Source organism: Polypterus senegalus, chromosome 17 (assembly GCF_016835505.1).
Source record: "Polypterus senegalus isolate Bchr_013 chromosome 17, ASM1683550v1, whole genome shotgun sequence".
NCBI lineage: Eukaryota > Metazoa > Chordata > Cladistia > Polypteriformes > Polypteridae > Polypterus > Polypterus senegalus.
This window is the reverse complement of record NC_053170.1, coordinates 1,715,803-1,738,112: the sequence shown is the minus strand read 5'-3', so window position 1 is coordinate 1,738,112 and position 22,310 is coordinate 1,715,803. Positions and strand designations below refer to the sequence as shown.

The window sequence follows — 22,310 nt, the reverse complement described above, 5'->3', positions numbered from 1 at the left end:
GACGGACATCCTTCTTGTAACGCATCACTTGGCTGATTATCCTTGAAAGACATTTCCTTAAGCGTGCACTTCTAATTAATTAAGCAATAACAACGCGATGTTAGATTTTGGAAGGTCTACATATACATCATAAATGCCAACTGTGCCATGAGACCAATAAACACATCCAATGTATAACATACAAGCATACATACACATCATTAATACCGTATCAGAATGGCAGGGATGGATAACATAGACGTTATTAATCTAATTTAAAGCGACAGATCACAAATAATCAATACAATACCAGGGGAGGTTCGTACTCGCTGAGCACAATAGAAAAAATCTTAACGAACTATCTCAAAGGTAACAAAAGTAGCTTCCTAAGCAAAGTCAGCTCCAAAGACCCAAACGTGTACCCTTCGCGTTTACGTTCTTCAAACCGGAAGATCCGCCTTAGCCTCGCTTTCACCGTGAGCTTACGCAGCCGAAGGCGTCCTATCTGTTCTTAGCGAGAAGCTGACGTCACTTGAGGCGCAGGGTGAAAGGTCAAACGCGCCCTACGTACTTCCTTTATTGTCCTTGGCGGCCATCGAACAGCATCGGTGAGTGGAGTTTTCATGGATTGAATCGCCTTGCATCTTCTTCAAATGCATATAAATATCTAAGCTGCCCTACCACAGACAGAAGTACATACAATTGTAGTTTAAGCCTTTGATGATTTTTGCGAATCGTTGTTAATGTGAGGAAAGATGATGTCTTGAAAGCTTGACGCTGTTTGTACCCACAGAAGAGTAGGGAAAACATGGCCGCCCTCAGCTTAGGCCATTCATAAGCAGCTCTTGGATAAAGGCGGCTTTCTCGGTCCATAGGAATAGCACCCAGTGTAGGTTTTGGGTTCAATAGCATTATGATGTGGTCGGCATAGCCGAGGTCTTACTTGATAAGCAAACCATAGTGTGAGCTGAGGTTTTTCTACCGGAATTACCTGAAAAAGCAAAGGGAAGGAAGGACTTGTACACCGTGTCCTACGAATTTCCTAAATGCACGCATTTAATTTTGGTGTGTCGCTAAAGATAAAGCCGCATTTTACTAACCCCCGACCACTATCTTATAGGAAGGTTAATTTTATTTTTCTTAAGAGAATTAAAGTAAAAATTAGATTGTGAATCCCGTTAGGCTTCTATTTGCACTGAAAATGCAGTCTAGAGGGGTCCACGTTATTGGGGTGTGGGGGATAAAGAGATGCAAACTAAACCATAAGGAATATGAAAAATACTGTTAAATCGTTTGAGTCGTCTTTGATCTAAACATTTTTTCTGTAGGCTACCTCTGTAGTATAGATGTTGTCTGGTTAATGGAATAGTTCGGCAAAAATTGATGAAGTAATGAACTTCGTTTTTAAGTTGTTGCCTCAGATGTTTGGCTCCTGTCTCAGCCTGTGTTTTTTCTCCGTTTTCCCAAAAGACTTGCTGCTTCTTCCACTTCTTCATGTTTTCCCATTTCTCTGAGAGGTGGATGTGCCTGGTCAGCCTTCTCTGTACAGTTCTGTCCTGCACCTCCTCCCCGTCAAACCCTTTCCCTTTAAATATTTTATCCATCTCATCTGAAGTCTCCCGCTTTCTGTTTCTCCATGTGCTTCTATTTCTGTCAGTTTTTTTGTATGTCTTCCTAACATGGCCGTAACCCCAGAATGTAAATTCTTAGATTTCTCTTACTTTTTTCTTTCGTTGTCATTTCTTATTCTGTCCTTTTTTTGTAACTTCATATCTCCATCTCAACATTCTCATTTCTACCCTGTCTAACTTCTTAATCTCCTGCACTGCCCGTGTTTTGGCTTAACACATCATTGCTAGTCCAACATTGCCTTATACACCATACCTTTTTTGCCATAATTCTTTAGTCACACAGTCCTTGTGATACTTCTATTCCAATTATTCAATCACCGCTGCGCTCTGTGGGTTATCTCTGCCTGTAATTCTCCATCTGGGGCCACCACTGATCCTAGATAAAGTCACCAAGGGGGCACACCAGCCTGATTTGGTGCCAGTCTCAAGCCCAAATAAGGGCAGAAGTGTAATGTGAGAGAGCATCTGGCTGTCAAACTTTAGCCAATTGGCATCAGAAATCCCAAGGACTTCCATGTTCTTTTGATTGGCCATTCTGCATTCCTTGTGTTCGGACACATTATTGTGTACAAAAAAAAAAATTGATATAAATGGAAACCTTTATTTTTTTTTTTAACTGTCAAGAAATTACCAGTCTACTGAAATGTTTAAGTACTTATTGCAAATTTTGAGTTAAAGTGCTGAGGTTTTGGTTCTAAACAGTATTAAGTGTTTTATGTTTATGTGCTGCTACACATTACCAAGGTATTAGGATGCACCAAGAGTTTTAGCCATAAAGCTGTATAAATAACTGATGGCCCTTTCTGCTCTGGTTGGTTTCATAAATGTAGCCAGACATGGTAAACTGCTTCACCTGTTGATGATGGTCGTGGATCACAATATCTGACCCATGATCTGTTACTCCTTCTAAATTTTGTGACATCTTGAAAGAGTAGAAGTAACATTGCACCTTGGGTCTGTCGTTGCCTCTTTGTGTGCTTTCTACACAAAAGCCATCAATAGAGTTTAAGGAGAAAATTAAATTATTGAGAACATGGAGTCACAGTACCATTAAACTTAAGGTTCTCCGTAGTAATATTTCCAGGTATCTTGTTATATTTGAATAAATGTTAAATATTGAGATATCAACTTTAATTTGAGTAAACACAATTAAAATCAATATATCACTTCTATGTGGAGCCAAATGTTTTAAGATCTTAACTGGTCATTTCTTTAAGGTGCAGCAGTTTATAGGCCTTATCCGTTATTAGTTTTTTCTCTACTTTTAACGTTTTGAGCACGTTTGACTGATTTTTATTGTTTTGTTTATGTGTATTTATTTTTCATTTTTGTAGCGATGGGCAAGTTTATGAAACCTGGGAAAGTGGTTATGGTCCTTGCAGGGCGCTATGCTGGACGCAAAGCTGTCATCGTAAAGGTAACGTCTCCGCTTTCTTGTAAATGGATAGATAGATACTTTAAATATGCCAGTCATATAAAGTATTTTGCATGTATTTGTGAAAGAAAATGGACAACAGCCTCTTATGTTTTCTCAAATCCACATCAACAGTCTGTATTGTCTGTATGTGCAGGAGTATCGGTGTCATTTTATGTTTGAATTTAGTTTAAAAGGCTTAGAAAAAAAAGTTAGCATTAAGAAGAAATGATGAGGTGAGTTTGAGAGAATTGAAGGTAGCCGTACTCTCAAAAGAGTGATACGGAAGCTGAGAATGGACATGCAATATCGTTATTTTTTTAAATTGTTACCTTGAGATAACGGACTCATTTTATCGATCTCAAGAAATCAAAAGATATTATTATAAAATAATTGTATCTAATGTTTAGCTTATTGAAGCCACGTCCTGTTTGAAATGGCAGAAGAGCAAAACTGTGCTGGTCAGCATATCACATTTTTGTTCAATCGAGGGCTAACGCAGGCTGAAATATGTTTATGCCTTAGTGTAGAAAATAACGGTGGTGTCCGTCATTTAAGACGACGGTTAGCAAGGCTTCAGCAGTAGAAGCGCCGCAATTAAGAGAACCTGATGCCAGGAACAAAGGTTGTTTTCTCGACATCTCGAATAAAAATTATTCTGTTATCTCGAGGAGACAATAAAAAAAAATATATAACGATATTGTACATCCTCTGCCAGCTACTGTAGAGTGGAGAACATACACCGGTCTCTCTCGCAAAAATCTCTTTGGAGTATTTCATGAGGCATCGTTGATTGTTGTTGCGATACATTGGCATAATATCTTGCTTTCAAGCCGATGTTGTTTTCTGATAATTTGAAGGTTTGTACTCTGGAAGCCTGAAGTTGTGGGGTGTGGGTTTGTTTGTTTGTTTTTTTTTCCCCTTAAGAACTTGAAATGTATTTAGGTGATTGGGCTCATTTACATTTTTTGTTTCGCTTTTTTTTTTTTATTATTATTATTACTACTAATACTGTGCACTTTAAAATGAGTACTCATCTTACTTTGTTGTGTGCATTACCTTGGAAGTGAATTATAAACTATTTTTTTATTTAGCAATTTTCTGATGTAATCTTTCAGCATGTTTTTTTTTTTTGTCCTTTAGAATGTAGATGATGGCACGTCTGACAGGCCTTACAGCCATGCACTTGTTGCTGGAATTGACCGCTACCCACGGAAAGTTACCACAACTATGGGCAAAAAGAAAATTGCAAAGCGATCCAAGATCAAGTCTTTTGTCAAGGTCTACAACTATAACCACCTGATGCCTACCCGGTCAGTAGCCAGTTAGGTTTTTGGCGTAGTTAAAAAGCTCAATTTAATTATCTATATAAGAACTCTGAATTGGGCTTTGGTGGGAGAGCTGTGTGTGCTGGGAATTTTCTCTCAGATCAGTTGTGTGTTGGAATCGCTGTATCAGTTTATAAATGCATGAAATCATTTCGTCCTACAAGACTGTCGGCTAAGTTGTCCCATCGTGGCACTGAGGTCTTTTTTTTTTTTTGTGGAAATGTTTAACTTGCCAGTGTAGCTTGACTTTATAGGTCCTCCATCACAGGGTTCAGCTAAATCTTATGGAGGGAATGGTGTGCACTGGCTCAGAAATCTCAACAGAATAAATAGTATTCATTGTTTATTACTTGGAATTTTTAAATTATGAAATTAGTGCAAAAAATCTTACAACGTATGTAATACTGTTATGACCTTGTAAGACCAACTAGTTTATAAATTGAATACTTGTGCTACTTTTGTGCACTCTTGGTAGAGTTAAACACTGTTCTGTTTTATGGTATACTTCATGAAAGTTTAATTGTAACTTGTTCTGTTGATGGAATTAAATCCTGAATTGATTACTGATTGGCAATTCTGATACTTAAGTAAAGGTTTTGTTAAAACGTTGCTCTTATGGTACTGTACTTATTAATGTCAGTTGACATTGACATAGGACATTAAACCTGTTTTTTTTTTTTTTTGTTCTGTCAACTTTTACTTTTGAGATGTTAATTTAAAGTTTTCTTTTTAGATACTCTGTTGATATTCCATTGGACAAAACCGTTGTCAACAAGGATGTGTTCAGAGATCCCGCCCTGAAACGCAAAGCCAGGCGGGAGGCAAAGGTTAAGTTTGAAGAGAGGTAAGATAACATTGCGTATAATTACTATCACTTGTTTCTGTAGCACATTTTTGTAGAAATCCTGGAGATTAAAGTGCTTTACAATATGTCAAAGAAAACTTTGCAAAAAAAAAAAAAAATCATGAATAAATGATACTAAAATTCATAAATAAGATGAAATTAATACACACTTGCATAATGCAGATATAACTAATACAGTGGACATAGTTCTTATAGATTTGTTTTTAAATCGGAGTCTGATGCTATGGTCAGAAGAAAACAAAACTCCAGGGTTGAGATGCTGGAAGGAAAAAAAAAAATCTCAGGAGGGTTTCCAAAAGTAAAAGACTGTCGGGCCCTCCCTGAGCGTTCCACCGAACATACGTGTGCTTTGGTTGTTCCTATTGGTTTTTAAACTTTGTCCTAGTAGATGTGATACAGTGGATATCATTAAGTGTCCACTTTAAATTCTACGTTAACAGATGGTAGCTCAGCACTTTGATCAGGTGGTGGAGAGCAAAACTCCACCACAAATACTGCAAAAGAGAAAACCGAGATGAATGACTGCAAGTCCATATAGCGTGTGATATTTCTATGCATATATAATCTGTTGATCATAAAACTAAAATGCAGCTTTGAAAAGGCCAAATTAAAGTGCATTTTGGGAGATATGTATGTATATATATATATATATATGTATATGTATGTGTATATATATATATGTATATGTGTTCCACAGTGTTAGCCTGGTGTTTACAGAAACTGTCCGTGTATTTCGTTGGTGTTGAGTGTTTTGGTAGAGATTAGTGGCTCTTGGAAAGAAGAAGATGAGGAAATGTGTAGGATTTGTAGATTTTGCAGGAGCTTCTCCGTATTTAAATCTGAGTTGGGTACGTTTTCATTCAGTAGAAGTTGAGCAGTTTCTATAATTTGAGTTTAAAGTGTTTTATTCTACTGTATTATTTGCCACTTGACATTATTCTGTATTCTTCACAGGTACAAGACTGGCAAGAATAAGTGGTTCTTCCAAAAGCTCAGATTCTAAGTTGTTTCCGCATTATTGTAAAAATAAATGTATAAACACCACTCTGAAATGTTTGTTTTCTATAACTGTGTCAAAGTGAGTTTTTATTCCTTATTTTCTAAATTTGCGTTTGTTATGCAGTAGCTTTTTTTGGGTCAATTTTATATTTCTGTATAATTCAAATTATACACTTAAGTGAAGCACTCCTTCCTTTCATTTACTGAACCTCGCTGGGGCCGAAGCAGAAATGGGTGATAAGCTGCGAAACAGATTTCAGCAGTTTTATTTTAACAGGAACTAGTTTTCCAAATGTCACTTGTACGTTTCCGAGCACCACTGCACCTTATAGTTTAAAAATACCCTGAAAATGGGGTCAACATTCTACCTGTAATGTCAGTGGTGAGGGGGGGCGTTCAGGTGTCCTTACTGAGATGTTTAATACCCACAGGCAGCTGGTGGTAGAGTGGCCTGCAAGTGACCAGGTGATCAGGTAGCCTGAAGCAGTGTGACCCCCTGTGACTCCTGGGCTCGTTAAGTGAACCGTTTATTTCCCAAGGTCTGTGTTTTGGGGAATATAGGAATTAGAAAACTTAAGTTTGGTTTAAAAAAAAAAAAAAATGATAATTAAAATGTACCAAGCAGTTATATAGGAATAATGTGTTTTTTTTTTTCTTTCTTAACAGTATTTTCATCTTGATTTTTTTTTCTACTTTTCTAGGTGTTCTAATTGTTTGTTTAATCCATTAGATAGATAGATACTTTATTAATCCCAAGGGGAAATTCACATAATCCAGCAGCAGTATACTGGTACAAAGAAACAATATTAAATTAAATAGTAATAAACATGAAAAAAATTAAAATAAAATTAATGATAGCATTTACTCCCCCGGGTAGTAATTATTTACTAATTAGTGGGTCTGATGCTAAAGTACTTGCAGCCTTATTATTGCTATATTATATATATTATAATATTATATTATTACTGATTATTCAGTGTTTGGCTGCGTGTCTGCTCTGCTCGTTTTTAATTGTCATTAATAAGATACAATGAAGGGCAAAATAAAATAAAATGAAATCAACAAAAGAGTTAAGCAATTAAATCTACAGCAAAAGCAGAAATATTTCTAAATGTCCTATAAATGTACAAATCATGCTGCTGTCCGTTTCTGAATGTAGAATAAAAAGAATAATCCCAGCTAATTAAATGTGATCAGTGCTATCAGGTGTCATCGATTATGAATCAGGTTGGAACAAAAACCTGCAGCCACGGGGGGTCCTCAGGACCGGGTTTGGGACGCACTGGCATGAATCCTACTGCTATTTAACACACACAGGCTGCTGCTCAGCGTGTTAAAGTGGAATGAGCCCACTGTGACGAGGAGATGCCTTGCGATCAGGTACTCGATTGGTCACTTGATCTGACAGACTTGTCCTTTGGTTTGCTTTCTGTACTCGGCGTGGGGTATCAACTCAGAGTTTGTATTTTGGGTGTCCTGAGGGGGCCTTCAGCTCTACCTGAGCAGAGTATCCAGTTATGTGTGTCAAATGTTTACATCCTTCTATTATTGTACCTGCTTATCCCAGTTCAGGAAAATGGGAATCTGGGCCTACTTCATCAAGTAGCAACCCAGTGCAAGTATGGACTCCTTGCAGAGCACACACTTTGAATTTTACTTAATCTAATATCTATTGGGTCTCACCTATACTTGATATTTTTAGAAGTTCTGATGTAGTTCAGGCTTTTCATGTTTGCCTCATATTTGTGCTAATACATCAGTTTGTAACTGTAGAAGACAATCTGGATTTTAAGTTGTTTCCATTTGTCTGTTTTATCCAAAAAAAATAAATGAGGGTGGGTGGCCGTCTCCAGTGCCAAGACAAGCTCTTCATTTCATGGATGACAGTTCTTTCAAGTTAGGATTTCATGGGATGTCAGTGATGCTCCAGCATGGTGATTTTTAAAACTGCACTCCTGAATGTGTGATGTAAACAGATGAGAGCTGCTTTTCTGGTCTTCAGTCCTGCCGTGGCTTCATAGTCCTTTATAATTGTCCACCTACTAGGTGGTTGGGTACCCACTTAGCCTCCAAACTGTCTGTCTGCTGGGAGGTGGACACCAGGCTTTAATAGTATGGCACCTTGTTATGTTGGTGTACCCTCCACTTGGCCTTGTCTTGTTGATGGACACCAAGTTAACAGGACTGACCTCTACATTTAATGACCAGTGCCAGCACTTCACATTTGTTATGTTGGGAAGGACCACAATGTTGTTGCTTTTGTTTAAGTTGCAGGTAAAATCCTAATTTCAAACCGCCAACCTTCTGATTGGCAGCACAGATCCCTACCCTCAGAACCACCACTCCACGTAAAACACACGGCTATCAGTGAAGGGGGGGGGTCCAGAGTCAGTGCAGGATTTACGTATTAGCTACACAAGCTATAGCTTAGGGCCCCCAAAACAAGTCATAGTTGGCACTTAACGTAGAATATCTGGACTTATAAAGGGCCCCATGTCTCAAATAGCTTAGGGCCTTATCGAGTCTAAATCCGGCCCTGGCCAGAGCTAATGGTAAGAGCACAGGTGCAGTGAGGTTCACAGGATTGAAGCACACAAGTTCAGACATTCTGCCTTTATGATGCCTCACTGAGACGAGCCGCCCGGTCAGGATTTTTTCATTTTTTTTTTTATCCCTGACATTTTGGTGTGGCGTAGCATTAAGTGGGGTCAGAAAATATGTGTGTGTTGGGGGGGGTGTGTGTGTGTATATGTATGTATGTATGTATATATATGTATGTATATATATATATATGTGTGTGTGTGTGTGTGTGTGTGTGTGTGTGTGTATATCCATCCATACTCAGCAAAAAAAGAAACGTCCTGTGACTTTCAACTGTTTTTACTTTCAGTAAACTTAACGTGTAAATATTTGTATGAACACTAAAAGAGTCAACACCATAAGACATAAACTACAAATGTCTCACAATGTGTCCCTGAATGAAGGGAGGCTCCAAATCAAAAGTACCAGTCAGTATGTGGTGTGGCCACCAGCTGCTTGAAGTACTGCAGTGCATCTCCTCCTCATGGACTGGACCAGATTTGTCAGTTCTTGCTGTGAGATGTTACCCCGCTCTTCCACCAAGGCACCTGCAAGTTCCTGGACATTTCTGGGGGGAATGGCCCTAGCCATCGATCCAAACCGATCCCGCTCCAGGGTACAGGCCTCGGTGTAACGCTCATTCCTTGGACGATAAACACGAATCCGTCCATCACCCCTGGTGAGACAAAACCGTGACTCATCACTTTGTGCCACTCCTGTCTGGTCCAGCGAAGGTGGGTTTGTGCCCATCGGCGGCGTTGTTGCTGGTGATGTCTGGTAAGGACCTGCCTTACAACAGGCCTACAAGCCCTCAGTCCAGCCTCTCTCAGCCTATTGTGGACAGTCTGAGCACCAATGGAGGGATTGTGTGTTCCTGGTGTGACTCGGGCAGTTGTTGGCATCCTGTACCTGTCATGCAGGTGTGATATTCGGATGTACCGATCCTGTGCAGGTGTTGTTACACTGCGAGGATGATCAGCTGTCCTTCCTGTCTCCCTGTAGCGCTGTCTTGGGCGTTTCACAGTGCGGACATGGCAATTTATTCAGCAGTCCTCATGCCTCCCTGCAGCAGGCCTAATGCACGTTCACGCAGATGAGCAGGGACCCTGGGCACCTTTCACAGTCAGTAGACAAGTCTCTTTAGTGTCCTGCGTTTTTAGAACTGTCACCTTAAATGTCTACTTTCTGTAAGCGGTCTTAACGACCATTCCACAGGTGCATTGTGGTTAATTGAACATGCATGGAGAACATTGTTTAAACCCTTTACAATGAAGATCTGGAAAGTTATTTGGATTTTTAAAACATTATTGTTGAAATACACAGTCCTGAAAAAGGGACGTTTCTTTTTTTTGCTGAGTATATATATATAAAAAAAATATATATATAGAGAGAGAGAAAGTGGGGAAGATGTTAATTCACTCCGAGGGACCAATCAACCTCCGTTTCTAAGAAGGTCTCTATGCTCAGATTAGCTGACTTTTCCGATGGCTTCTCAATCTTTTCCTCACGGAGTACGTAATAATGTAAAACCGGTGCCTTGGCGTCCTGTCCTGGGTTTGTTCCTGCCTTGCATAAGCGGCTTTAGAAGATGGATGAATACACAGCCCGTTCAAGTTAAGCCTGTGACGACGGCCCCCGCTGTTAATCGTCCCGTTTTAAGACGTTCGGCTGGGTCAATTCGGATTTAGAGGCGGCGAATGTGAAGTTCCAGAGCGCACACTGCGCACCGGCGTTTCCGACGAGTAACGAATCAGCGAGTGCCTTGTGCCCGCGTTCCCGTCACGTGCTTACTTGTAGTGCCAGGATGTAATCTGTCAGGGTCAATCCGGCTCGAAGCGGTGCTCGCCCTGCGCGGCGCTATACAATACACCGATCCCCTGGCCGGGCTGCTCACACTTACCACGTGGCCGGTGTTTTCATCCCGTGAGTTGTCGCGAGACTGCCGAGCCTGCGGGAGTCCTTATTAGAGCAGCCCGGGCAGCTCCGGCGCCACTTGCTCGTAATCTCATGTGAGAGCCGTTAGCTGAGCTCACCTGCCTAGGCTGGCCGAGTTCACCGATGGCCGCGCTGACGCTGACCTGCAACGGGAGGCTCAGGAGATTCCTCAGAGAGCAGAAACTCTGCCCGATCTGCGACCAGTTCGTCTTCGAAAGTGACTTTATTGAGGTGACGGAGGCCGGGAGGAGGTCGATAAGCACGGACGGGACGACAGTCATCACGGTGGGCATCATTTCGTCAGACTCCAACCTCCCGCTGCCAGACGCCATGCTCGTGGCCACGTACACCACGGAGAGCAGTTGGGCCGTGGGAAGGGCGGGGCTAACCGAGGCGAATGAGGGGGATCGGGGGATGCAGGAAGCTGCTGGTCCCGGGGTGCCCGATGGCATGAGGCTCAAGAGCCTGCTGGCCCTGGAGGCCGTCAAGCTGTCCGTCCTGAGCACCGAGTGGCAGCAGCTCAAAGTGGAGCTCCCCAACAAGCTGGAGTACCGCCTGCAGCTGCTGGTGCCCGAGGGGCTGGAGAAGCTGGTGTTCAACATGTGGGTGGCACTGCTCAACAGGTTGAGTGATGCGAACCCCATGGAGCAAAAGAAGGTGGTGAGCCCCCCAGAAGACATGGTGAATGCCCACGAGAACGTGATCCTGGAAAGCAAATTCGCTGAGGTCAATGAGGATGGGCAAACGTCCAGCATCCGTGCCAGCCTGCCAGTGGTCAGTGTGCTCGTGGTGTCGACCAATCCGTTCTTATCCATGCCTGACCTCATGCTGGTGGGTCTGCCCACGAACGGGCGACAAGATAGAGAAGAGCCGGAGAGCCGGTGCCGCCCGTGGGAGGACAGGAGTCGCTACATGGGCACCGAGCTGAGCAGGTGCCTGCCCTTTAGTGAAATGAAACTGAGCGTCTACAGCGAGGAGCGGCAGCAGCTCAAGGTAGCGCTGTCCACCGGTCAGGTGCACTACCTGCGGCTGCTGGCCGCTCCACACCGGCGCGAGGTCCTCTTTGACCAGTGGATCCAGGTGGTCAACAAACTCAACGAAGTGGCACCTCCTGAAGAGGAGGAGGAGGAGGAAGAGGAGGAGGAAGACAAAGAGAAGGAGGAGATGACGGCGGAACCTCACGAAGAGGAGGAGGAGGTGATGGCGCTGCCTCTTGTGAAACGAAAGGACAGCAAAGAGGCGGAGCTCCTCAGCAGGGAAGAGGAAGAGAAAAGGGAGGAGTCTCCCGAAAAGACGACTTTGGAGAAAAAGGCGGAGCCTCCCGCTACTAAGAAAGAAGGGGTAAAGGTGGGGGGTAAGGCTGAGCCCCCTGGTAAGAGCAAGGTAGGGACCCCCATAAAGGAGGCTGCTGCAGCGTCACAAGAAGAAGCTGCACAGTCACAGCCGGCGATTGTCCAGGCGAGACGAGAACTTCCCAAGCTCCCACCAGAGGCCAAAAAAGGTGCTGATAAAAAGAAGGGCAGCAAAAAAGGATCGGGCGAACGTGGCGGGTCATTCAGTCAGGACAAGAAGAAGAAAGCGACCCGCCTCAGCGTCTTCAAAAAGAAGAAGTAAGAGTGAGAAACCCGGGGAGGAGCCTCCCAAGCCAAGGTGGGCCACCCAAGCAGCTGGGCATTGGCGGCTCGCCACACCTTGTGACTTACGCCTGCCTTGGTGGTCCAGCAGCACACGCAGGGTGGCAGAGCCCCCTATTGGCCCCCTGCAGTCAGTGTCTCTTTCACCTTGACGTCAGTCTGCACCTCTGACAGCTTTATTAGAACGACAAGGTGCTATATAGACACCCTCTGATTAAAGGGGCCAAGAGGAGAGTCGAGGACCCTGCCCTGCCTCATGATGTCACTGAGAGCTGGCCGGCTGTGTGGCAATCGAGGAGTGCGCCCCCTACAGGAACAGTTCAGGACTGCATAAAAAGCGAGACGGCACATTAGAGGTGGGTGGCATTGTCTGTGATGGATAAGAAATAAATAGAAATGAAACTTATAACAATAAGAAATAAAGACGTCCGAGAGCCCACCCACCCAGCCACCCCCTTCTGTTTGTATTCAGCTGGACAGGCGGCATTAGGTGGGCCATTCGCCTGCCCTGTTAAAGCCAAATAAATAAATAGAAAAGGAACATAAAAACAATTCAGAGAGGATTTTTGAGAACTGCTCAGCGCTCTGCGCCTGCCCTCCGTGAAGAGCGAAAAGTCACAATTGGCGTAAGCCCACCTAATGCGGGGAGTTCAGAAGAAACGGAAGGATTTAGGGCCTGACAAGCAGGAAATGTTTGAAATGTTCAGACTTGTGCGTCGGTTTAAAAGGTTCAATAACCTCGATTGTCATAGAGATGTGTCATTTGGGTGGTCCATGGGGGGGGCTTTTAGTAACTTCGGATTCATAATCCCTGACCTGTGTCACTTTGGTCATTTTGGACGAGGACCACCTGTGAAGAATCAAAATACCCAAAATGAAATCACAGAAAACGACACTCCGCACGACTAGATGAGCGATGCCCATTTTAATGAAGGCTTGAGACCCCCTCGTATCCCCCAGGGTCCACCGATTCCCAACTTCAAGTGTTTCTGATCATAAGGGGGGATTGAGAATACAAAGGGACCCCAGAGAAGCTGGACGTCTTGTCTAACCGGACATGCAGATGACAAGTCCAGTGGTCTTTCCACTTGGGGGGTCTCCTCACTCCAGTGAGTCAGCAGGCGGCGGACATCGTTTCATTCATTCACAGGAATGCAGTGAGACGGCTTGTCGTGTTTTATTAAGGGATCCTCAACAGCAACGACCGCTGGTCACTGGGAGAGAGCGCCCCCTAGCAGCAGGAGGCGCACATTAAACAAAGCAAGTTAGCGGTGGGCCTCAATGGCCGGGAAAAGCAAGAATGAAAGAGAAAATGAAATTCAAATGGTAACAGTAAAAGAAATAAAGATGCCCGCAGCTGGTATTGAGCCATCGCCAGACGAGGGAGCCAATCAGGGTGGGCCGTTGGCTTTAAAAGGCAATCAGCTCTCATGGCGTTCAACTTTGGCTCAATAAATACATAGAAAAGGAAAAGAATAAATTCTAACACGATGAGAGCATTATTAAGAAATCTATTGATGCTTAAAGAGAACAAACCCAAATCATGCCAGCCCTCCAAAAGCAGACCACCAGTGTGGTGACCCATTCAGGCCTCCTGTTTTGTGTCTGTGAGCCGTGTGGCCCCCTAGTGGCTCGCATGTTGCATTTCAAGTATTTGTGGGTTCAGTTTGTTCAAAACATTGTAACCTGTAGGGGGCACATGCACCTTAACACCCTAGGGCACCAAGAGAGGGCATACTGGGGTTGTGCCAGGATGTGACCTAGTGGCATAATCTGGCCAGGACCCCCTCATATTATACAATGCCCCCTCCACTCTGTCACTGTCACTCTCCGTCGGGCTCTTTGATATCCCTCCATTGTGGTGGCCTCCTTGGTGACTTTTGCTGAGCCCAGTCGTGCCCGGGTTGCCAGTCCATCGCATGGCATACGCTGTGCACACACTTATTAGGTAGATCCAAAGTCAAACCTGAATGTTTAACGAAGGACAAGCAAGGTGGGGTGCCAGGTCATTCGGTCAGCCAAGCAGTGCCAGTGAATTAGCATCATGTGTCGTGCACAAAGGTCACGTCCGTCTTGAACGCTAGTGATATCTTCATGTCCCACCTCTTGAAGAAATGGCCAGTAGCTTCGGGCGTTGATTTGTCAGCCCATCTTCAACCTGGAAGGGTCCAGATAGGTCATCCTTAGTGAGAGCAGCCCACACCAGTAGGCCTCCCCCACCTCACTGGTGCCCCGTACCCATTAGTGACCACCCGCGGGCCCAGCAGGAGTCTCCCTCAGTTTATTAAACCTCTGGAAGACGAGGTTAAGGATTTCCACACGAGCTTCAACTAGGGGGTCCAGCATATCGGTGGCGGGAGTGGCACATGGCGATGAGGCGTCGTTTACTTTGTGGGAACGCGACGTGAGGGGGGAACACCAGGATGGCAGCAGGTCCAGTGAATCGTCCACCATTGTCCCTGTGCCTGCCCGCACGACTCTCAACCTGTCACACTGACCCCCATACGCTCTTCCCTGCCCTAACCACTGATGCCATCACTGCCCACACGTCTTCTGCTTCAGCAGATCCATAGAGGATGCCATCACCTCGAACCTTCAGGCCCACCTGGGCAACAGGATAGGGAATTCTGTGCGAATGCCACTTACAGACCGTAGTTTGGCATTTAACAACATAAACCCCACCAAGCCCTGGACCCCGCAACTGAACACTTCACGGGGTCTGAACGTCTTGATGGGAAGACCCCAGGTGGGTTTAAGTGGGTGGGCACTCCTCATCAACCCTCACCTTCAACACAGGGGGCTCCACAGGGCTGTGGGCCGAGTCCTCTGCTGCGCCAGCTTCATGGTGGCACATCACGGTTTTGAGTTTGCTGAAGACACAGCTGTGGTCGGCCTGATCTCTGCCAACAATAAACAGGCTTACCTGGACAAGGCTGGTGGGCACACTGGCATCAGGAAGGCAGCCCACTCCTGTATGTGAAGCTGATCGATTGTGGAGGAAACATCAGAAGTGCCACCGCCGCCTCAGTATCCATGGTGACCAGGTGGAGAGGGCGGGCCGCTTCAGAGAGGAGCTGACTGCTGGCATCGTACCCCCTGTTTACATTGGGGGGTTTTAAGTGCCCGCCATTCTGCTCTTTGTTGCTTGTCTCTTTTCTGTGCTCACGTTGCTGTGTTATTAACTGTCAATAACGCGCGTTTCACCAAATTAAAATAAAGTTTAGTAAACACCCCCTTGTTGATCTTCCAGACGTGTCCCACTGGGGGGTCCGCTTGATGTAAACTCCTCACAAAACACACCTGAGCACATCTGGGAACCTTCAGCCACCAAAACACTTCACTCGTCACCCAAAGGTGATTCCATACCTACTGCATGCCCCCACAAGACCACCATGTCACTCAATCAGCCAATAATACGTAAATTACACAATGGACTACAGCTGCGGACCCCTAGAGCTCCACTCCACTGGGGGGCTTGTCGCCCCTCTTAATAAGGTTAGGGTTGGGGGAGGAGTTACCTGACCATGTGACGAAAACCTGCCATCCAATTGGCCGTCCAGCAGAGCTCCTGAATCGCAGAGCAGTGGGGGTCTGCAGCTGGACTCGTCTCAGATTACGTGTCTCCGTGTCCCCCGTCTGTCCAGAGTGTGGTGGTGCGTTGAAAAATAAAAAGAAAAGCTCCTAGGGCAGGTCACACCACGCGTACCTCTCCATGTCCAGGGCAGCAAGCGAAGGAAGACGTGACACATGGAGCTGCCAGCAGACGTCTACTGTGACCCTGGAGGTGACGAGCCACCTGTCCTCTGCATTTGGCCATCACAACGGATGTCATCTCCAGAAGTATACTGAGAGCAAAATCTCTTAGAGGGTCTTAGCCAGGCCTGGGTGTCCTCCACTCTTATGTCCCCACACTCAGCAGCCAATGGGACAATCTGGTCATGAAGGTGGTGGTCTTACAGAGCCCTGGCCAAAAGTTCTGAGAAGGACCCAAGTGTTGGTGTTCACCAAGTCTGCTGATTCAATGTCTTTAGGTCTTCTTGTCAGATGTTTCTCTGGTCCACTGAAGTAGAATGACAAGCAGATCAGAAGTTTCAGAGACTTTAATTGACGATGACATGACGTTGATGTGATCCAGAGTCCATATCTGCAGTGTTGGCCCTTCTCTCTTTGTCAAAAACCCTGCAATTTACCCTGGCAGGCTGGCAATCAACTTCTGGACCGAATCCTGACTGATGTCCGCCGACCATTCTTGCTTAATCAGAACTGGTGGGTTTTTGTTTGTCCACCCGCCTTCTCGATGGGAGTAAAGGTCTGGGGAGTGTCCTGGCCATGATGTTTTGTCCCCCGAGCCACTCAGTTGTCACTTTTGCCTTATGGCCCGGCGCTCCGTCATGTTGGTCACCAAACTTTTCTTAGATGGTTGGGAGAAGTTGCTGTCAGAGGATATTTGGGTCCCATTCTTTATTCATGGCTCGGGATCGAGGGGGCACCACCAGTGCAGAGCTTGGTCAGGAATGACAGCAGGCAGGTGTGAGTGAGGTGAAGACTTAGAGGATGGCATGGTGGGCATCAAGAAGGGCAGCAAAGAGGCCAAGACAAACATCAGAGACAGGCTGATATTCTGGGATTGGACTGCTGGGGTATTCTTTGGACTGCTTGCCCCCATTCTTCATTCCTGGCTGTGTTCTGAGTCCCGCACTGCCTCAGCTGACATGAATGGTCTCAGGATGCTTTATTGTTGGCCTGACACAGGACTGATGGTAGTGCCACTCACCTTTTCTTCTCCAGATGCCCCAAACAATCAGAAAGGGGATTCATCAGACACGATGATTTGACCCCAGCAGTCCAATCCCAGAATATCAGTCTGTCTCTGATGTTTGTCTTGGCCTCTTTGCTGCCCTTCTTGATGCCCACGAAGGCCATCCTCTAAAAGTCTTCACCTGACTCCCACCTGCCTGCTGCCCAAACATCTGAGAGCAACTTCTCCAACCATCCAAGAACATGACGGAGCACCGGGCCATAAGGCCATAGTGAGAACTAAGAGGCTCGGGGGACAAAACATTGTCATTTGGGGTCCATGGCCAGGAAACCCGACCTTAATCCCATCGAGAACTTGTGGTCAATCCTCAAACAAAAAGCCACCAATTCTGATTCTGCAATAATGGGCAGCTGCCATCTGTCAGGATTGGGCCCAGACGTTGATTGCCAGCCTGCCAGGGTGAATCTTGAAAAAGAAAGAAGGGCCAACACTGCAAATCTGGACTCTGTGCCACATAAACTTCATGTCATTGTCAATCAAAGCCTCTGAAACTTCGGAACTGCTCGTCGTTCTACTTGAGTATCCCAGAGAAACATCTGACATGAAGATCTAAAGCCACCGAAGCAACAACAACAACAACAACATTTATTTCTAGAGCACATTTTCATACAAACAGTAGCTCAAAGTGCTTTACATATTAAAGAATAGAAAAATGAAAGACACAATAAGAAAACAAAATAAATCAACATTAATTAACATCGAATAAGAGGAAGGTTCAATGGCCAGGGGGGGACAGAAAAAACAAAAAAAAACTCCAGACGGCTGGAGAAAAAATAAAATCTGTAGGGATTCCAGACCATGAGACCACCCAGTCCCCTCTGGGCGAAGCAGCAGACTTGGTGAACACCAACACTCGGGTCCTTCTCAGAACGTTTGGCCACGACTGTCCCTCCCACCTCCCATGCAGGAAAAAACGATTCTTCAATGGGACTGAGGACTGGAGGGCACGGTGGGTGGTGGGAATAACGACATCATCCTGCGGTGGGCTGTAAGCCACTCTGTGACCTGCCAGGGACGATGAAGGGCCACATTGTCCCATCCTGTCACAAATACTGTTAAATGTCGCCTCTCTTGTTCTTTTTCTGCTGGATGCCTTCCATGCAGTGACATGGCCGATGACAGACGAGTGCTGCTGCAGTCCCTCACCGCATGGTGACGTTACACAGCCGCCTGGCCCTGAACGTCTGCAGTTGTCCTCGTGCCACTCACATTCTTTCCAGGACGCTGTCTTTGTACCAGGTCGGAATTGGATGGATGTGCCGTCCACTGCTGTGGTGCACGCGTGAAGGAAGGGGGGCACAAGTCTGGAAACAATGGTACTAAACTGTAAAATATTGCTGTTAAGGAGGAACCCCGCAGAGTCCCTGGAGTCGCCTCTTGTGTCAATATGTCCATTTTCCATCTAGACTGACTGACTACAAGAAATCCTTCGGCCAGGAAAATACATAAAATAAACTGAAAATGAACAAAATGGTAAGCTCGTTAAAAAAAAGTCCAGTATTAAAGAAAGAAGGAGACTTGTCCCACCTGGAGACCGGATATGCCCCTCCTATAAAGTACATATTATTTATATTAACACATTTAACGCTTTTGAATCACAAGAGCCGTTAACGATATTGAACTGATAGACAACGTTGTGCTGTTTGAGTTTGTCTTCTTTATGTCATTTTTTGCCAAATGCGCTCCGTCTGATTACAAACGCAGAATGACGTAACAATCGGGCGCGCGCGGGGACTCGGGGAACTGGTTTGGAAGACGCGCGCGTCAGACTGGCGATGCCGGGGCTTGTGCGTGTGTGCGCGCGTTGCGCGCGTGCATGTGTTTGTATTTGTGCGCGTGCGTCTGCGTTCACACCTTTTACAGCTGAAAGGTGAACTGCTTCAGGGCTTAAAGCGCTAAAGTACATCGGCGGCCATTAAATTAGAATCTCGTCACTAGCGCCCCCGTGTGTCTACAAGCGGCCACATCTCAAAGCCTCACCTGACTCCAATATTATCCATCTGCAAAGCAAGGCCGGGCAGTGAAGACGCGGTTCTCGCGAGCCCTCGTTGTCCCGAGCAGCCTTATAACCCCGCCCTCTCTGTCCTCCTCCACACTTGCCCCCAATCGCATGTGCTTAATGGACCAAATACCCTCTGAGTGCCAGGCTCTAACGGTCAGTAACACACGGCTCGGTCTCACGGCGGCCGCCTTCAAACTTACCTGCAACGGGGTGCTCAGACGGTTCCTCCGGAGGCAGCGTCTCTGCCCGATCTGCGACCAGTTCATCTTTGAGAGCAGCTTCGTGGAGTTCGCCGAGAGCAGTCAGGTGTCCAGGCTTTTGGACCGGCGCACGGTGATCACGGTGGGCATCACCTCTTCGGACTCGAGTTCGCCCCTGCCGGACACCCTGCTGCTCGGGAGCTACAAGTTGAAAGAGCTGCTGCAGCGCCACCCGGCGGCATGGCGGCAGAGCCCTCCGGCCGGCATGCGGCTCAATAAGCTGCTGGCCCTGGAGTCGGTCAAGCTGTCCGTGGTGAGCGTCGAGTGGCAGCAGCTGCGGGTGGAGGTCTTGAACGGGCCGGTGTACCACCTGCAGCTGCTGGCACCCGAGGGGCTGGAGAGGCTGGTGTTCAGCATGTGGGTGGAGCTGGTGAGGCGGCTCTGTGACGGGACCCCCGAGGGGCAAAAGAAGGCGGCGCGCCCCCTAGAGGACACGGGGCCAGCCCAGGACAACGTCATCCTGGAGAGCAAATTCGCGGAGGTCAACGAGGACGGCCAGACGAGCAGCATCTACGCCGGGCTGGCAGTGGTCAGCGTGACCATCGTGTCCTCAGAGACGCTGCCCGATTTAATGTTCCTGGGAAGACCGCTGCAAGAAACGGAGAGAGAGACGGGGGGGTGGCCAGAGCCGAGGTGTGCCAGCCTGCATGGCAGGGAGCTGACCAGGTGCCTCCCCCTAAAGGACCTGAAGCTCAGCGTCCACTCGGAGGAGAGGCAGCTGCTGAAGGTGGAGCTCTACACCGGTCTGGTCCACTACCTGAGGCTGCTGGCTCCCCCCGGCCGGGACGAGGCTGTTTTCGAGCAGTGGGTTCAGCTGGTCAACAGACTGAAAGAGACGACCACTGGCGAGGAAGGGGAAACGGCAGAAGGGGTCGTCACCTTAGCTGAAAGTCCACCGGAGCACAAACTGGACATTGAGACCCTCCACGCGTTCTGCGACAATGTCGTCTTCGAGAGCGACTTCAGAGAAGTGTCCGAGGACGGCCAGGAGCTCAGCACAGGGGCGGCAGGAGCGTCGCCGCTGACCATCCTCATCTCGTCCACCAATCCCTTCCTGCCACTGCCGGACTTGATGCTGGTGGGCACTGCCCAGGGTGACAGCGGCCAGTCAGGCCCACCTGAAGAGCATGGGTGCAGGTGCCACTTACAGCTGACCAAGCGCCTGAGCCTCAGTGACGTCACACTGACCGTCCACAGCGAGGGGCAGCAGCTGCTGAGAATGGAGCTGACCCCACAGCAGGTCCACTACATGAAGCTGCTGGCCCCTGCTAAACTGGAGAAGGTCATCTTCGAGCAGTGGGTCCAACTCGTGAAGAATCTCAAGGGGGGAAACGCGCGTGCGGAAAAGGAACAACGAGAAGAGGAGGGGAGTTTAATGGAGAGACCACCGGGCTACGCCGTCGAGATGGACACCCTGCACGCCTTCTGCCAGAACGCCCTCATTGAGAGCAACTTCGCCGAAGTGACCGAAGACGGCTGCGCACGCCACTTAGATGCTGGGGTCCCACAGGTCAGGGTACTCATCACCAGCAGCAGCCCACTGCGCAGGATGCCCGACCTCATGCTGGTTGGAGTGCCCAAGGCTGGACAAGAAGGTGACCGACACCCCAAGGAAGCCCCCCATGAGACCGCCAAGCTCACCCGATGCCTGCCCCTGAGCGAAGTGCAGCTGAGCGTGCGCAGTGTGGAGCGGCGGCTGCTGCGAGTGGAGCTCAGAAACGGGCCCGTGTACCACCTGCGCCTGCTGGCGGCCCCCGAGCTCGAGACCAGTCTGTTCCACCACTGGGTCCAAGTGGTCAGGAAGCTGAGTCACAATAGGAAGCAAACGGGCGATGGGACCTGGCGACTCCACGCCGGGCACTGAAGCCGAGTGACGCAGGGCAGCAGACAGAAAATGGGGTGCGCACCGCAGACGGAGCCCCGCCCACCAAAAAGACGCTTTATACAGATGGACCTCCTCGTATTTTCTGAACGGTCAAACCCAAAAATCATGATGGTCTGGGGGGCTCGAAGGGGACGGAGGATGGTGGGGACAATGCAGTGGTAGAAGTGCTGGCACCCGTGACAAATAAAGAAGAGAAACCAAAAAAAACACAAACAAACCTGTCATTGTGTTTATTTACAAACGAGTAAGCGGGGGATTTGGAAAACACTAATTGTCACGAAAGGCGCTATACAGAGTTGGGGGTACATAAGAGAGGGCTGGAACCTCAGTGTGTTGTGACATGCTGAAGGTCACTAAGTGGACAGGGCGATGTGGACACGAGGAGGTGACTGAGGAGCATGAGGTGGGTGGGCCAGTTGGGGCAACAGGACAAACAGATGAAAGGCGCTATATAATAGATAGATACGCATTTAGTGGGGACATGTAAAGATCTAAAAGGTTCATAGGGTCGGCGTTATATAACAGTCAGGTAGAAATGGAGCTATATAATATATATAATATGCCGAAACCTGGGAAAGGTGAAAGACGATATAAAATGGGAATATTAAAAGTGCTAATGACTGAAAATATATAGATATGAAAGGCGCTATATAATAGTTAGAAAGATATGAAAAGCAGCTTACAAAAACGATGGAAAGACATTATAACAGATTTAGTAAAGGTGCTAAGTGGAGATTTGAAAGGCGCTATACAAAAGTGAAAGGTGTTAAGTAACAGATTATATGATAGACAAACAGACATGCAAGGCGCTATATAACAGATAGAGCACTCTATAAAATAAGTAGATACATTGTGCTGTTCTTATCAGTTTTACTGTAGAGAGAGGCTTACCTATTATACACTGGCTTTCTTGTCTGTTTATCATATAGTGCCTTTCATCTGCTTGTATCTACAAATCTGATGCGTCACCTTTCATCTC

The 22,310-nt window shown here is 46.7% G+C and overlaps 3 protein-coding genes across 3 annotated transcripts; all 3 read left to right on the top strand.

The window, feature by feature from the left end:
* Positions 1 to 492: 492 nt before the first annotated feature.
* On the top strand, positions 493 to 6,261 carry rpl27 (ribosomal protein L27). Its single transcript, XM_039740085.1, has 5 exons — positions 493 to 587; positions 2,945 to 3,027; positions 4,168 to 4,337; positions 5,086 to 5,196; positions 6,172 to 6,261. The coding sequence occupies exons 2-5, from the start codon at positions 2,947 to 2,949 to the stop codon at positions 6,218 to 6,220; spliced, it is 411 nt and encodes a 136-aa protein (XP_039596019.1). The 5' UTR covers positions 493 to 587; positions 2,945 to 2,946; the 3' UTR covers positions 6,221 to 6,261.
* Positions 6,262 to 10,204: 3,943 nt separating this feature from the next.
* Positions 10,205 to 15,739, top strand: LOC120518065 (protein FAM71B-like). Its single transcript, XM_039740651.1, has one exon. The coding sequence runs from the start codon at positions 10,855 to 10,857 to the stop codon at positions 12,343 to 12,345; it is 1,491 nt and encodes a 496-aa protein (XP_039596585.1). The 5' UTR covers positions 10,205 to 10,854; the 3' UTR covers positions 12,346 to 15,739.
* A 3,262-nt stretch (positions 15,740 to 19,001) lies between these two features.
* LOC120517924 lies at positions 19,002 to 22,211 on the top strand. Its single transcript, XM_039740439.1, has one exon. The coding sequence runs from the start codon at positions 19,295 to 19,297 to the stop codon at positions 21,308 to 21,310; it is 2,016 nt and encodes a 671-aa protein (XP_039596373.1). The 5' UTR covers positions 19,002 to 19,294; the 3' UTR covers positions 21,311 to 22,211.
* Positions 22,212 to 22,310: the final 99 nt, after the last annotated feature.

Bases quoted from the DNA above. Each gene is read 5' to 3' on its own strand.
- rpl27 (XM_039740085.1), top strand. From the start codon at position 2,947: ATGGGCAAGTTTATGAAACCTGGGAAAGTGGTTATGGTCCTTGCAGGG. The intron at 3,028-4,167 runs GTAACGTCTCCG...TTTGTCCTTTAG, and splicing joins GCAAAGCTGTCATCGTAAAG to AATGTAGATGATGGCACGTC. The intron at 4,338-5,085 runs GTCAGTAGCCAG...TTTTCTTTTTAG, and splicing joins AACCACCTGATGCCTACCCG to ATACTCTGTTGATATTCCAT.
- LOC120518065 (XM_039740651.1), top strand. From the start codon at position 10,855: ATGGCCGCGCTGACGCTGACCTGCAACGGGAGGCTCAGGAGATTCCTC.
- LOC120517924 (XM_039740439.1), top strand. From the start codon at position 19,295: ATGTGCTTAATGGACCAAATACCCTCTGAGTGCCAGGCTCTAACGGTC.